The sequence below is a fragment of the Planococcus citri genome, chromosome 2 (assembly GCF_950023065.1).
Source record: "Planococcus citri chromosome 2, ihPlaCitr1.1, whole genome shotgun sequence".
NCBI lineage: Eukaryota > Metazoa > Arthropoda > Insecta > Hemiptera > Pseudococcidae > Planococcus > Planococcus citri.
Genome location: NC_088678.1, coordinates 1669136 through 1683840, shown reverse-complemented (window position 1 = coordinate 1683840; position 14705 = coordinate 1669136). Strand labels below are relative to the sequence as shown.

General features: G+C 34.3%; 2 protein-coding genes across 3 annotated transcripts in view; one reads left to right on the top strand and one right to left on the bottom strand.

Annotated features, from left to right (window-relative positions):
• Window positions 1–14705, top strand: part of Vha100-2 (V-type ATPase subunit a family protein Vha100-2) — a 64414-nt gene that overhangs the window by 33675 nt on the left and 16034 nt on the right. For both annotated transcript variants that reach the window (XM_065347761.1, XM_065347760.1), the window contains exon 3: window positions 10770–10946. In XM_065347761.1, the coding sequence (XP_065203833.1) occupies window positions 10770–10946 (177 nt within the window). The remainder of the gene's footprint in view (window positions 1–10769; window positions 10947–14705) is intronic.
• Window positions 1–14705, bottom strand: part of LOC135833933 (CTP synthase 2-like) — a 58654-nt gene that overhangs the window by 42318 nt on the left and 1631 nt on the right. The window lies entirely within an intron of this gene.

Here is a 14705-nt window from a genome sequence, read left to right as displayed (position 1 = left end):
GAACGACTTGAAATTCACCGGCAGTTGACTTCGTATCGTATTGAAATTAGTTTACAGAGTAACTTATTTCGGCTTTCTAACTCCATCAAAAATTGGGGGGTTTCAATTTTTTGAAAATTTTGGACCTACCCCTTCGAACTCCGCTAAAAAGCTTTTCACAGTTTATTAGTATGTATTTGAAAGACCTCCGTTCCACCAAATTTTGTGCTCAATAAAAATTTTCACTGGTACTCAAAAATCCAAATTTCCAATTTTTCGTAATTTCGACATTTTGGGAACCCCTGGAAAACTAGAAACTTGCGCTTTGCGCCAAACGTAACGTTTTGAGGTGTATATTCGAGTATTCAGATGAAAAAGTTGAATTAAGCTCCCTGTATATTCGTAATTTTGAACCCTTTTTTCAGAGCCCCCCCCCTTTTAGGCACCCGTAAAAATGGCGTTTGTGCATATTTTTTCAAATAAATTGAAGAATTTACATTTGAAACACACTAGCAAGTCATCGATAATTTTTCAAACAATTTTCCAGTAATTTTCAAAATTGAGCTATATTTTGTATCAAATTCTGAGATTTAACTCTGTTTTCATGATTTCAACGAAATAAAAATGCCAGAATTTGACCTAAAACAGCTCAATTTTGAAAGTTACAGGAAAAATCAAATGAAAAAGTATCGAGCACTTGCTAGTATGTTTCAAACGTAAATTCTTCAATTTATTTGAAAAAATATGCATAAACGTCTTTTTTATGGGTGCCTAAAGTGGAGGGCTCTAAAAAAAAGTTCCAAAATTACGAATATACAGGGAGCTCAATTTAACTTTTTCATCCAGATTATCGAATATATACCTCAAAACGTTACGTTTGACGCAAATCGCAGTTTTATAGTTTTTCAGGGGTTCCCAAAATATCAAAATTACGAAAAGTTGGAAATTTGGATTTTTGAGTACCAGCGAAAATTTTTATTGAGCTCAAAATTTGGTAGGATGGGAGTCTTTGAGATACTAATAAACTGTGAAAAGCTTTTTAGCGGGGTTCAAAGGGGTAGGTCCAAAATGGTGGTTCCAAAATTTTCAAAAAATTGAAACCCCCTCATTTCTGCCCCCAAGGGTCGAAAATAGAAAAATCTCCTCGCATAACATTTATCAGGTTCAAACCGATATTTAACGATAAAAAAGTTTTTGAAAATAATACTCAGTGGTTCCTAAAATTATTTTGTTATTCACAATTTTAGGAACCCCTGGAGTCCAAAAAATGGTCATTTTGGGTTAACCAACCACGGATTCGTATTTGGGACATTTATTACAACATTTTAAAAGTGGTTGAGTCGATTACTATAGCTGGTGCCAAAAAATGGCCTCATCGCAACTCCTACTTTCGTGAGAATTTCGAGTTTAAAAAATCTGCTGGGGGCTCCAGAACTGCTCAAAACGAGTTGAAACAGTTTCCAATCGATTTGGCTCGTTGAAAATAGGGTATATCCCAAATTTCAGCTTTCTTGGTCAATTTGGTAAAATTTTGATTTTTTCTCTCATTTTTGGCCTACATTTGATTTTCAAAAATTCGCCAAAAATCGAAAAACGCACTTTGGTACTTGAAATTTTGACAGGTGGTAAATTTTTACCTGATCTTTTGATCTACCTTTGTACGGTTTAAAAAATGTCGCGCAAGTTCTATGTTGGAACGCAAAATCTGCGATTTCGGCTGACCTGTCAATCAAAATAGCCGCCATTTTGTAAGTAGGGCCACTTTTTTTTTGAAGACAAAGGCTAGAAATGTTCCTTAGGACTCTTCCTTTAAGAAAAAAGTTGTCCCGGAGGATCGACGTAACGTTGGGGGGGGGGGTGCAATAGATTCTTATGTGGGCTCCCCGACTATAACACTTTTTCGTGCATTTTTAGCCATTTCACCAAAATTTAATAGTTTTTGGAAATTTTCGGTGCTTTTAAAATTTTTTTAGCTTTTATTATTTACATCACTTCAACATTTTATGAACACTTCTCTATATCACCTTGTGATGATTTTCTCATGGATTATTCTCAAATTACGAAACTGAAAAGTGAAATTTCATCAGATCATCACCTTTTGGAAATTTTCAATAACTGACGTGCTTTTTTGATTTTCTCCAAAAATGCTTAAAATATAATATTATACCTATAAAATTTTTAAAAAATTCAAAAAAGTTGGAATTGTGGAAAAAATCAAAAATCAAAAAACTTTGAATTAAAGATTTTGAACAAAATGTCTAAAATTAGAGATTTAAAAAAATCATTATAAAACATAGGTACCTAGACCTAGGTAAAAATGCTTATTAAAATTTTGAAAAAATTCAAAGTTTTTGATAGGTAGGAACTTTGAAAAATGTATAAAATCTCAAAATTTCAAAAAAAAACTTTGATCAAAATTTTTAAAAAGTTCAAAAACGTCAAAATCCTGAAAAAATTACCAAATTATTCCCACTTTTGGATAAACTGAATAAATTTCACTTTCAAAATCATTGCCTAATTTTTCCATTTTGAAAATTGAAAAAGCACAAAATATGGTTTGAAAATTCACTTGCCCCCAGGAGTAAAAATGGTTCAATGAAGTTTGTTTTCTATATACCTATTTTTCAGCTTTTTATAGGCTGAAGAACTCCTTGGAGTGCCAAAGTTTCAAAAATTGTTGAAATATATACTAGTTTGAAACATTCCCACGAATTCATCGATCGTCTCAAGATTATCAGCTGCTGCAATTTTTTAGTCAAAGAAATGGCTAAATTCGCACAAAATTAGCAACTGGGGCGCTTGGTGATAAAGTACGAACTTTGAAAATTTGGGTTATCCTAATCTCTCTTCTTGAAATATGTCCTAACTTCATAAATGGCTAGCAAATCATTCGTGGAGTAAGATAATACGGTACCTTGAAAAAATTGGACTGGAAATGGGAAAAAATTAGTGGAAATCATTCCTTTGATAGACTATAGATTCCAGCTGAAGGAACTGACTCCCGAATATTTCATCAATTTTGCTATCATTAGCAGAGAATGTTCTCAAGAGGCAAGGTGCAACCTTGTCCATGAACTCGAGTGAAAAACATCATTGGAAAATAACTCGGTGAATTAAAAAACGGAATTTCGTGAGTAGATGAACAACTCATCGTGCATTCATCTTCTCGATTTGAGCATTTCGGGATATCAATTCAACTAGGTATCTTTCGTTGAAACCTCTTTATGAGGAGTTAAAAGTTTTCTTGGTAAATTCGTATTTGTATAATCATTCGGCTTTAAGGTTATTTACTCGATGCTCTTCACCTTGGTAGAAATAATACCCTATAGTTTCGATTTGAAAAAAAAATGTACCAAGTACCTACCTTATACCAAGACCTATCTACCTACTCGTCACAGCAAAGTTGAATGCACAACGTACACGATAAGAAATTGAGAGCCCAGCGTGAAGTATGTATTTGTACGTAGGTACTTTGTAGTGTTGGTCGATCGTCGTTCCATCAGCAGCGTAGTTCGCGGTATTTGCACCTGGATGATTTTAAGGAACGTGTTGCGATTTACGTTTGTATCAGGTAAATGAAAAAAAAGAGACAGAAAGAGAAACCTGCTTGCGCATATGGGCGCAGCTCACACCACAGCCATAACGTGCCTCGGCGACGAAAGAGTTCAATGGATTTTCTCAGCCGATGAAAAAAAAAAATCATCGCGACAGATCTGCGAAGAAATGCTCCAGAGACGAATAAGCGCGAATTGGTACCTATTCGCTCGAAGTTATCGCGTTCGTTCGTTCAATTTTTTCAGTAACTTATTGGTGAAAAGGCAATCGACCTAATTTTTTCTTTCACCCTTGTTTTCGAAAGGACACGGCGAGTCGGCGATCGCGTCCACGGTGCTATGAAATTATCGAAATACAGGCTATGACGTTAACGTGGGTATCGTGTAAATAAATAGTTGATTAGAACACTCTATAGCGTCGTCGACTACCTACCAAAAAAAAAAAAAAAAAAAATGTTTAATTGGGTAGAGAATTGTTACAGCGTGTACTTTCGATCGGGATACAATATACCCAAGTCTCCTTTGCACGTTCTATGAAAACAGTCAGCACCGGCGATAACCCCTTCACCTGATATTTTTGAAATGTTTTTTATATAGCCTCGTTCTCGAATTGATTATTTTTCTCGTGGGATTAGACGCGATATCGACGAGTAAAAAAAATTACCGAGCTAATAAGAGAACTTATTAATAATCGAAATAAGCCACTCGATTGAAACGCCAGAATAGGTACAACGTATTTTTATTTACATTACTTTTTTCACGCGATATAATGAGAGGTTAATCATGCGTCTGCCAAACTTGACCAATGCATAAGCCCATAAGGCTGTACACTGTACAGTCTACCCTCTCCCTACGCTCCCTGCCTGTCTCAATTTCTGTTTTTATACTTCTAATAGGTTAATTTGAAAATTAAAATTCGTCCGGGTATCTACTCGACTTACTCATCAAATTGTTATTCCCGCGTAAGTATATTTTCGTATTCGACGATGTATAGTTAGTGTAATAAATTCCAAAATAAAGGTATTCTCTGCCAATAAACGATGCTTCGTCGCGTCGTCGTGAGTTATATTGTTTGAAACACAAATATATGTATCTACAATCTACATTAACGACAATTCCTTTTATTCGAACGTTTTATCTTCTCTCCGAATCGCTTTGAATTGCCATTTGCCATCAAAATACGAATGATGAGGATTTGGGGAATCACACACAATTCGCGGAATTTGTATTTGATATAATTTTTATACGTTTTGGCGGATTTGAATTTGGCATTCGACAAGTTTGGCATCGGCGTCCAGTAGACTATTTTATTCGATTCGGCGTATTTTGCCAAAAATCACGTGTAAAATTTTTCGCATAAATATCTCGTGTAGGTATACGCTATACACGAAGCATCATCCGACAAGTAAGTATACGACATCGCAGATATAGACATTTTACGCGAGTATCTCGGAAAAATTCGCCATAATGTTCGAAATTATAGTAAAAAAATTATATACAACGCCCATGTAATCCATTTAATGGCTAGATTAGTACTCGTAGTTGTACTTTCGGGATCGAAACGCTTCACCTGCGTATACATGTACGGCCAGATCAAATTTATGACGTAAATGTCACTCGTCGCGTCGTAATTTGGCGTGTTTTCATTGTTGTGGGAATTATTTGAAAGAGTGTAAACGAAAATGCTATATTGTTTCGATGCACGATTATCACGAGTTCCGGTGTTGATAAAATTGTAGCGCCGCGTTACGTCAAAATGTCGGTCTCTTCTCCTATATTCGTTCAATTTCCATTTAGAGTAACTTATTTTTATTTGAAAAATTCCATTTTCATCGTGAGACTGTAAACCATCATTTCTAGGAAGAAAAAATTGAAAAAGCATATATTAATGATTGTGAAAAGGCAGTTATCTACACTATACCAATGGAGAAAAAGTGATTTTAACGTGAGAGCTCTTGAGGATCCACTATCTCCTCCACTTTAGAATTTTTTCGTTGATAGTAATTTTGTACATTTCAAACCACAAGCTTTGGTCAAAATTTAGTGAAAATTGCAGAAAACGTGTTAAAAACATGTTAAATGAACTATCAACCAAAACTATCGATAAAATTACTTACGGTAAATTTACAGAAACTGATAAGCCATTCCATGCCAAATCAACCAAAATTTGCACCAGTCACAACTTATTTTTCTTTAAAATTTTGTACGCATATCGAAAGAGGTCATCAAACGATAGAAAATGGGGCAAACTGGAAGTCCTCTACGATTTCTTTGCGGTTTCAAAATGGCTGCCAAGTGAAGTAAAAAACTTCAGAAAAATATGCACTCTGTATGGTACCTAATGTTGAATTATTTTATCAAAAGACGAATAAAATAATTTCTTTCTTGCCCTACCCAACATTACCAAAAAGTAACGAAGTTTCGGTAAAAATCAACAAAATTTACCAGAAATTGCAAAAAACAAAAAAGATGAAATTTTATTTTTTAGGTCAAATTTGACCAAATGCAGCTGAAATTTGCTTATAAAACATGGAGTTAAAATGTCCTTGAAGCTTAACATAGCCCCGCATATGACAAAAGGAGTAATAAATTGCACCCCCCCCCCCCCCCGCCGATCCTCCGGACCATTGTTTTATTAAAGGGAACATCCTAAGGAACATTTTAAAGCAAACTTGCCCCAAAAAAAGTTGGCCTTACTTACAAAATGGCGGCCATTTTGATTGACAGGTCAGCCGAAATTGCAGATTTTGCGTTTCAACATAGGACTTGCACGAAATTTTTCAAACTTCACAATGGTAGATCGAAAGATCATGCAAAAATTCATCACCTGTCAAAATTTCAAGTGCTGAAGTGCGTTTTTCGATTTTTGGTGAATTTTTGAAAATCGAATTAAGGCCAAAAATGAGGGGAAAAAATCAAAATTTTACCAAATTGACCAAGAAAACTGAAATTTGGGGTACTCTCTATTTTCGACATGCCAAATCGATTGGAAACGGTTTCAACCCGTTTTGAGCAGTTCTGGAGCCTCCAGCAGATTTTTGAAACTCGAAATTCCCACAAAATTCCATCAAATTGCAGGAGTTGTAAAGCTGAAATTTATTCTGAAAACTAATTTCAATACGCTACGAAGTGCTGCAAGCGAATTTCGAGTCGTTTTGGAGCCTCCAGTAATTTTCAAAAAAGTCCCTGGAGGCTCTAAAATGACTTGAACCCACCTGAAGTCGTCTTCAGAGGGTGTTAAAATTAGTTTGCAGAATGAATTTCAGCTTTCCATCTCCATTTGATGAAATTTTGTAAAAATATAAAGTTTCAAACATCTGCTGGAGGCTCCAGTAACTTTCAATAATTCGCTGGAGGCTCTAAAATGATTTGAACCCACCTGAAGTCGTCTTCAGAGGGTTCTAAAATTAGTTTGCAAAATGAATTTCAACTCTCCATCTCTGATGAAATTTTGTGAAATTTTAAAGTTTCAAAAATCTGCTGGAGGCTCCAGTAATTTTCAAAAAGTCGCCGGAGGCTCCAAAACGACTCGAAATTCACCTGAAGTACTTCGTAGCGTATTGAAATTAGTTTTTAGAATAAATTTCAGCTTTACAACTCCTGCAATTTGATGGAATTTTGTGAACATTTCGATTTTCCAAAATCTGCTGGAGGCTCCAGAACTGCTCAAAACGGGTTGAAACCGTTTCCAATCGATTTGGCATGTCGAAAATAGGATATATTCCAAATTTCAGCTTTCTTGGTCAATTTGGTAAAATTTTGATTTTTTCCCCTCATTTTTGGCCTAAATTCGATTTTCAAAAATTCACCAAAAATCGAAAAACGCACTTTAGCACTTGAAATTTTGACAGGTGATGAATTTTTGCATGATCTTTCGATCTACTTTTGTAAATTTTGAAAAATTTCGTGCAAGTCCTATGTTGAACTGCAAAATCTGCGATTTCGGCTGACCTGTCAATCAAAATGGCCGCAATTTTGTAAGTAAGGCCAAGTTTTTTTGGGGCAAGTTTGCTGTAAAATGTTCCTTAGGATGCCCCCTTTAAGAAAAAAGTTGTCCGAAGGATCGGCGGGGGGGGTGCAATTACTCCTATTGTCATATGCCGGACTATTAATGTTGCACCTAAATTTATGAAGCTTCAATGAAATTTGACAAAAAATGTGTGAAAAAAATGATAAAGACCTGCCAAATTATTATAAAAACACCAAAAAAAGCATTAAAATTCATAGAAATGACCACGAATAGAGGAAATTTTTTAAAAATTGGGCAAAAGTGGATGAAATTTTTGAAAAAGTTTTATGAAATTTAGAAAAATTCACTGAAAACATCGCTGAAAAGCTCTCTCTGAACGCAAGTAAAAGCGTTGCGAAGTGAAAAATCTCAGTTTTTGAAATTGTAAAAAATATATTTTTTTGGTACATATATTTCTTATACTCATTTAAAAATTGCTAATTTTTACTGAAAAGATCAAATTTTTGCCCGGCTTAGGTATTTGCCATAAATTGCCAAAGTAAGTATCTCTTTATGCCAAATAATTCTAAATTCTCACAAAGTTCTTCTTTTTGCTAAAATTGTTAAAATTTTACTTTTGGCCAAAAAGTGTAAAAAAATTTCGCTTTTTAAAACAATTTCTAAAAATGGTCGTTTTTTAAAAAATTTTAAATTTTTACAATTGTCTCGTTTTTTGCCAGAAACTGTCAGAAAACCATTTCTTTTGTTAAAATTGTCAATTTTCCCAACAAAATTGTATTTTTCGTCGGAAATTATCGTCAAAATCCTTACTTCGCTGCCAAAAAATTGTCAAAGTTTTTGTTTTTTCATCAAAAGGTTTCAAAATAGTTCAACTTTTCAAAATTAAAAATTCATTTCAATTCGTAATATTCTGTTTTTTTTGTGATTTTTTTTCTGAATTGATAAATGTTTGTTGCTCGAATTTCGTCACTTTTTTTGATCACTTTTCAATTATACTTTTCAATTAACTACTTTTTGGTTACCTACTTTTTCAAGTTTTTTCAGATGTTAGAGTTACTTTTTTTGAGGGGGGGGGGATCGAGTACAAGCCCTGCCTTCACTTCACCGGGTCTGTTTACTTTTCATTTTCAAAATTAAAATTTAAAAAAACTCATCATTCAAATTCTAAAATTTTAGATCAAAAGAAATCAACAAATTTTTTCAAACGTTGTTTTTTACATCTCGAAACCCGAATTTTCGAAAGCTTTATTGCCTTTGCTTCGCTCAGGCCAATTCTAATCTCGAAACTAAAAAAATTTCAGTTTGAAACTTCCATAAATTCAAAAATGAAAATAAAAATTATTTAATGAACCTTGACCTAATGTGAGGATTTATTTATGTAAGTTATCAGTTGGCCAAATTGTCATTCCATCTTTTATTTGTATCTTATTTTTAAAATGCTTCATTTTATTCGGCAAAATTCGTATTTTCTCCTTCCCTCCCAAAAAAAACACTCCAATGTTCTTCTTGTCAGATTGACTTATTTTCGCAAAAGTGAATTAAAAATTTTAAAACAGAATTGTACAGCTCGCGTTTAAGTATCCAAATATGAGAAAAAAACAGTAGGAGAAAGATTCTGTGGGAGCAAAGAGGGGGTTAAAATTTTGAGGGCCCTATCCAGTGCATCCACAATAACCCATGGTCTAGTTCCAAAAGTTAAATTCCATTTTATTAATTTTACGTTCTTTTACTGCAACAATACTGAGCGATTATTATTCTTATTTCTGAACTATTATAATGAAAAAAGTGATAGAATTGAGAAGACGAGCATTTGAATAGATTTCGTATCTACATAAAGCGAATATTGTAAACAATAGAATCACGGCAGATCTACCATTTAGCGTAAAGAAGAACAAAAGACATATCCAAAGGACAGAAACTTCATCTTGAAAAACGATCGGACCGTCTAAACGTACTAAAAGAAAGTCGAAAACAGAGCAAAGAATTAATTTCAAAAAAGACGCGACGAAGTCGAATAATTACTGACGCGGAAATGACGAATTAAAATGTTTGAAAATGGATGGCTACCGGAATGTTGAATAAATGCGAGGGTGGTAGACAATTGATACGTATATTAAAGTGACAAATGCAGGCTGATGGAATTTAAGAAATGTACAACAATACGTTGTGCGAATGTGATAAAAACACGCGAGATTTAGTCAAATCGTTCGGTCGAGTATTTAAATGAAATGGGAATAAGGATGCGGAGTGGATTACAGAGAACGAAGCGTGTAAATTGTCCCTACAGGTAGAGGCAGGCAGGTAGGTGTAGGTACGTGAAAATAGTAGTTTTAAAGCGATACGCGATGCGTAAAATGAGTTTGTGGGCGTTCGCGGTATTTGAGGATTAATTTCGCGGTGCCAAATTAACGCATAAATCAAAACTTATCTCCATCATCAGGTACTCGACGAGGTTTACTTTTTAATTAGCAAATTGAGAGACGAATTTTTCATCAGCTGGCTAAATAATTAATCTCGATTACGTATGTAAGTGTATATCTGCGGTGAGTTATTTTTTGGCCCAAAAATGCGCTCGAATGGGCCTATAATGGCGAGGAATTAGGATATCGTAATCGAGAAACCGGTTCCCATGCAGCTGTGGTGAAGAAATTCTCAAAAGTATGAAATAGAATTTCAAAATTGGTATCATATAGTTGAAAGTTGCATATTTGAAAAATTTTTACCGGCATCATCTCACCTAATCGTGATAAAAGCCGGATTGATGATGGGGAGATTGCCATTAAGTAGCATTAGATTTATTCTGATCACGATTAGTACAAATTATTGGCAATAATCTGACGAGTATGCGCGGCTGGCTGGCGTATTATCTAGAAGGCGGCTGCGGATGCGGTAACGGTGGCCAAACCGCGGCGATAAATTAGATATTTTTATACTTTTTAAATGGTGCATTAATTCTGCGATACGCGATATGCTGTACGTTGAAAGGTGATTTTCCTCATCGCGAGGTACTTCTGCTTCTGTATATGGCAAGTCACGGGTACAGAAGTACACTGGTGCACCGCATGGCGCATACACGAGAGTCGATGAGATAAACTCGCGTACCTATTTATTTTAAGTCGCGAGTTGGGTACTTATTATCTTATCTATTTTCAGATAGGTAGTAATAAGTTATTGTACGCGAGTTTATATACTTATAGGTTGTGGCTATGTAGATATAGAATGCTGACTGTTGACTTATACATGTATTATTTGTCTCTTTTGTATAGTTGAATTCAGACGTAAATGCATTCCAAAGGAAATTTGTCAGCGAAGTTCGAAGATGCGACGAACTCGAAAGGAAGCTGCGATACATCGAGGCTGAAGTCAACAAAGATAAAGTACCGATACCCGAAAGCACAGTCGCTCCGAATGCTCCAAATCCTCGAGAAATTATAGATTTAGAAGTGAGCGCGATATAAATAAATAATACCTAGACTACAAGTTATACCACACTACTATAGTATCTGCCTTTCAATCTACACAAGTACACCTATAGGGTCCTCTCACATGTCTCAGTATTAAATATTGAATAGATAAGAAAGCCTCTCGGTCGCTGTGTTACCGATTTTGAGCTATCTTTTTTCATCAGAGTATAGAAAATTAAAAACCCATATAAATAGGGCAGTTCTCAAAAAATTTCCTATGGAGGCTTCAATTTCTCTAAACAGCCCAAACAATTAGTTTTTAAATGGGAAAATTCCTGAAAGTTCATCTCCCCCTCCCCCAAGTCCACGAGTTGTGCGCCTAGAGCTCTCAAAATTTGACAAAACAAATGATAGATATGTACATGATGATGCTGGTGTTTTTGCATAGTCTCCCCTCTCCTCTTACTGGAAAAAACGTACCAAAAAAATGAAATCCTTACGCTCTGACTAGGGAACCTCATCGAAGTATCCCCCGGGAGATCTGGATAGTCTGGATAGAAAGTGGTCTCAAAGGTAACCTTCGACCCAAGTACCTCGCCATTAAAATTTTAGCCTTCAGGTTCAAGTTTAGCTCCCACAGTAAAATTTTGAATTAAAAATTTTTCAGAAATTGCTTCCCCGGTACTCAAGTTTTTCCCACGGCGTTGTCGTGGGAAAATTCTGGCCCACTACGCGCTTGACCAAGAGACTTATTCTATCACTTTCCAATTCAACTAAATTTTTTATACTACTTAGGTACTTACCTATATCTTTCAAACATCATTCAAATTCTGTATTTTTGATGAAAATTTGGATAATCTTTGAAAGATATACGTAATATGAAAAATGTAGTCGAATGGTAAAATGAAAGAATAAGTCCCTTGGTCAAGCGCGTGGGTCAGAATTTTCCCACGACAACGCCGTGGGAAAAATCTGTGCGTCGGGGAAATGATTTCTGAAAATTTTTTAATTCAAAATTTTACCGTGGGAGCTAAACTCGAAACATGATGGCTAAAATAGGAGGCCAAGAGAAATTTTTTCTCGAATAGAGGACTATATTATGGAGCTATTATGGAACATTTTAAACAATTATTTTCATTTACTTATAGTGATTCGCGAACAAAACAATTTGGAGAAACTAGAAGAGTTTTTTTAAAATGACAAATAGAAATTTTTTGAAAAATTCCCCATTTGCATAATTTTTTTGCTTCATTTTTTTGAAAAAATGTCAAGCATTAGGGACCTTTGTACAGACAAATCCTGGAGGAAAACAAAAAAAATAAGGGAATTATTTTATTATAAAATCTATGTACATATCGCACCTCGGGAGTAATAGGGTTACATCTCAAAAAAAATTGATTTTGACGTTTTTGCATTTTTGGGGTTTGTATGACCCCCTTCAACCAAAAATAACACTTTGAGTTGGGTACATCATCTAGATCTTGTAAAAAACCCAAATGGCCTAACTCAAAATCCCAACAACATTGCAAGTTGTTTGGAGTTATGGTATATCTCAAAAAACTCCACCTTTTTTGAGCAAATTTCGTACATTCAAAGTGTTAACAAACAGTTTTGATTCTTTTGAATGTTTGTCAGTTAGAAATAGTCACAAGGAGTGCATTTTTTATTGGTTTGTACCAAATGGAAACAATTTTTTAAATTGATCACTTTTCAGAAAAATGAATTTGCACATAAGTATGATGAAATTTTAGTTTTTTGAGGAAAACTCAAAAATTAAGCACTCTAGAAAAAAACTAAGGACATTGTGTCGATTGAAAATTTAATTCTCTACAACTTTGTTGACATGAATATTTTTTGGACGCTTCCTTTCGCCTCCACATCAACTTTAATGAAAGGTTATAACTCAAATGTTTTCAAAACATTGAAATATTTCCTCTTTGAGATTTTTTTTTTCAAAGTGTTCTTATGCTAAATGAAGGTAGGATACCAGATCTTTAAAATGAGGTAATATTCCTTCCTCACAATTAATTATAAGTTGATAAAAATAATGAATCAAGTTTTTAAGAAAAAGTAAATCACTCACCCGTAAAATTTCACTTTTTTGAGATGTAACCTTATTACTCCCAAGGTGCGATATGTCGGAGGAAGGGGGAGCATAAAAAAGTAAAATTTAGGAATAAGAATCACCGCCCCCTAGCTGATACGCCTTTTGGATCAATCTCTGGTGGTTCCGAGTAATTTAGGAATTCAGGCGTTTTCGATTCATTAATTTTCAAATCTCGCATCCCATTTTGAAAAAAAAAAAATATATGAAAAATAGTTTCTTGTTCAGTTTTGAGGGCTACTTTCGACAGGGATGACATGAATTTTTTTTTGAGCCCAAGATTTTTCAAAAAAAGGCCTTGTCGTAATCTTTTGTTTTTTATAGGAGAAATAAAATCATAATTCTGTGAACATTATGGCCTTTCAACAACTAAGTCGTAAAAAAGATATTAATAAAATGAAAAATCTAGTCTATCCAAAAATTCACCATTTTTTCATCAGAATTCTTCTAAATAATTTTTTTTTTTCAAGGAAAAAACCACTAATTTTCAATAAAAATTTGCATGCTTCAATTTTGAATTTTTAAATTTTGGTAGGTTTCATGTGAAGGAACAACATTATTTGGGGCTTTGAAGAAGATTCATTTCTTGAAAAAGTAATTAGATATCTGAAGCAGAAATTTGACATTTTAAAAAAATCCAGAATATTGATTGATTTTTTTTTTTTTAATTTTTTCCAACTTCCCCACGCATAAAAAAAAACATGTCTACCATGTTATTGAAAAAATTCGAGCTGTCAGCGAGTATAAGAACACCTTGCTCTTACAGGTACGAATTATTGCAAAAAATTTACCCGATACACCTTTCTCGTTCAGACCTACGCTGGAAATTCCCCAATCTTAATATCTCTTCACACCTGAGATGCGACATGGCGCCGTCGCCCATGTTTCCGAATCACTGATTCGCTGGTATGAGATACTTATAAGTAAAAAATGAACCATCGATTCTGTTATTTAAACGTTGTAAATGTAATTCCATCGTGTGGTTATCTGGTTACCTACCTTATATGTGATATCTACCTATTTGCGTATTATGCGTGCCAATACCCATGTGAATTGTGCATGTATAAGTGGATGGATTAATCTAAAGTTTCAAAGATCCCATCTGTGTAATCTGCCAAGCTCCAGCCGTGTGTATGCGATGAATGTTTCAATAATTTCATTCAATAGGAGAATACGAGTCAAGTATTACGAATAGTTGTAGTTACAAACTGACGACATGTTACACGATAGTATACGAGTACATATAGGTAGAAGAGATCGTTTGTTGGTATTTCGATAGGTCTTTTATAAAAACTGCATTGTTTCCATTCCGTATTTTAACCTACGACAGTGAATACAATCTGTGTAAGTAATGAAACAATCGTCGCCATCGTTATGATAACATGTTTCCATTTTACAAAGCTACGTACAGTCGCTTTCATTCTTCGAAAATTTCAAAATTTTCCTTATTGTACTTGACTTGTGTAACATCCCTACAAACGTATTAGGTATCTCTGCGCCTATTCATATACTTTTACTTGTTGAGTGCCTTAACCCTTTGAGACCCGAGAAGAATCTGAAGAATGAAAATTGAAAAAATTCATCATAATGGGAAGGAGTATAACTTCGTTGAGCAGATTTTTAAAAAAATTTGGGTTTAGGTACTCAAAATTTTTCATTTTGGAATTTGAGAAAATGCTCAAAATGGTCATTTT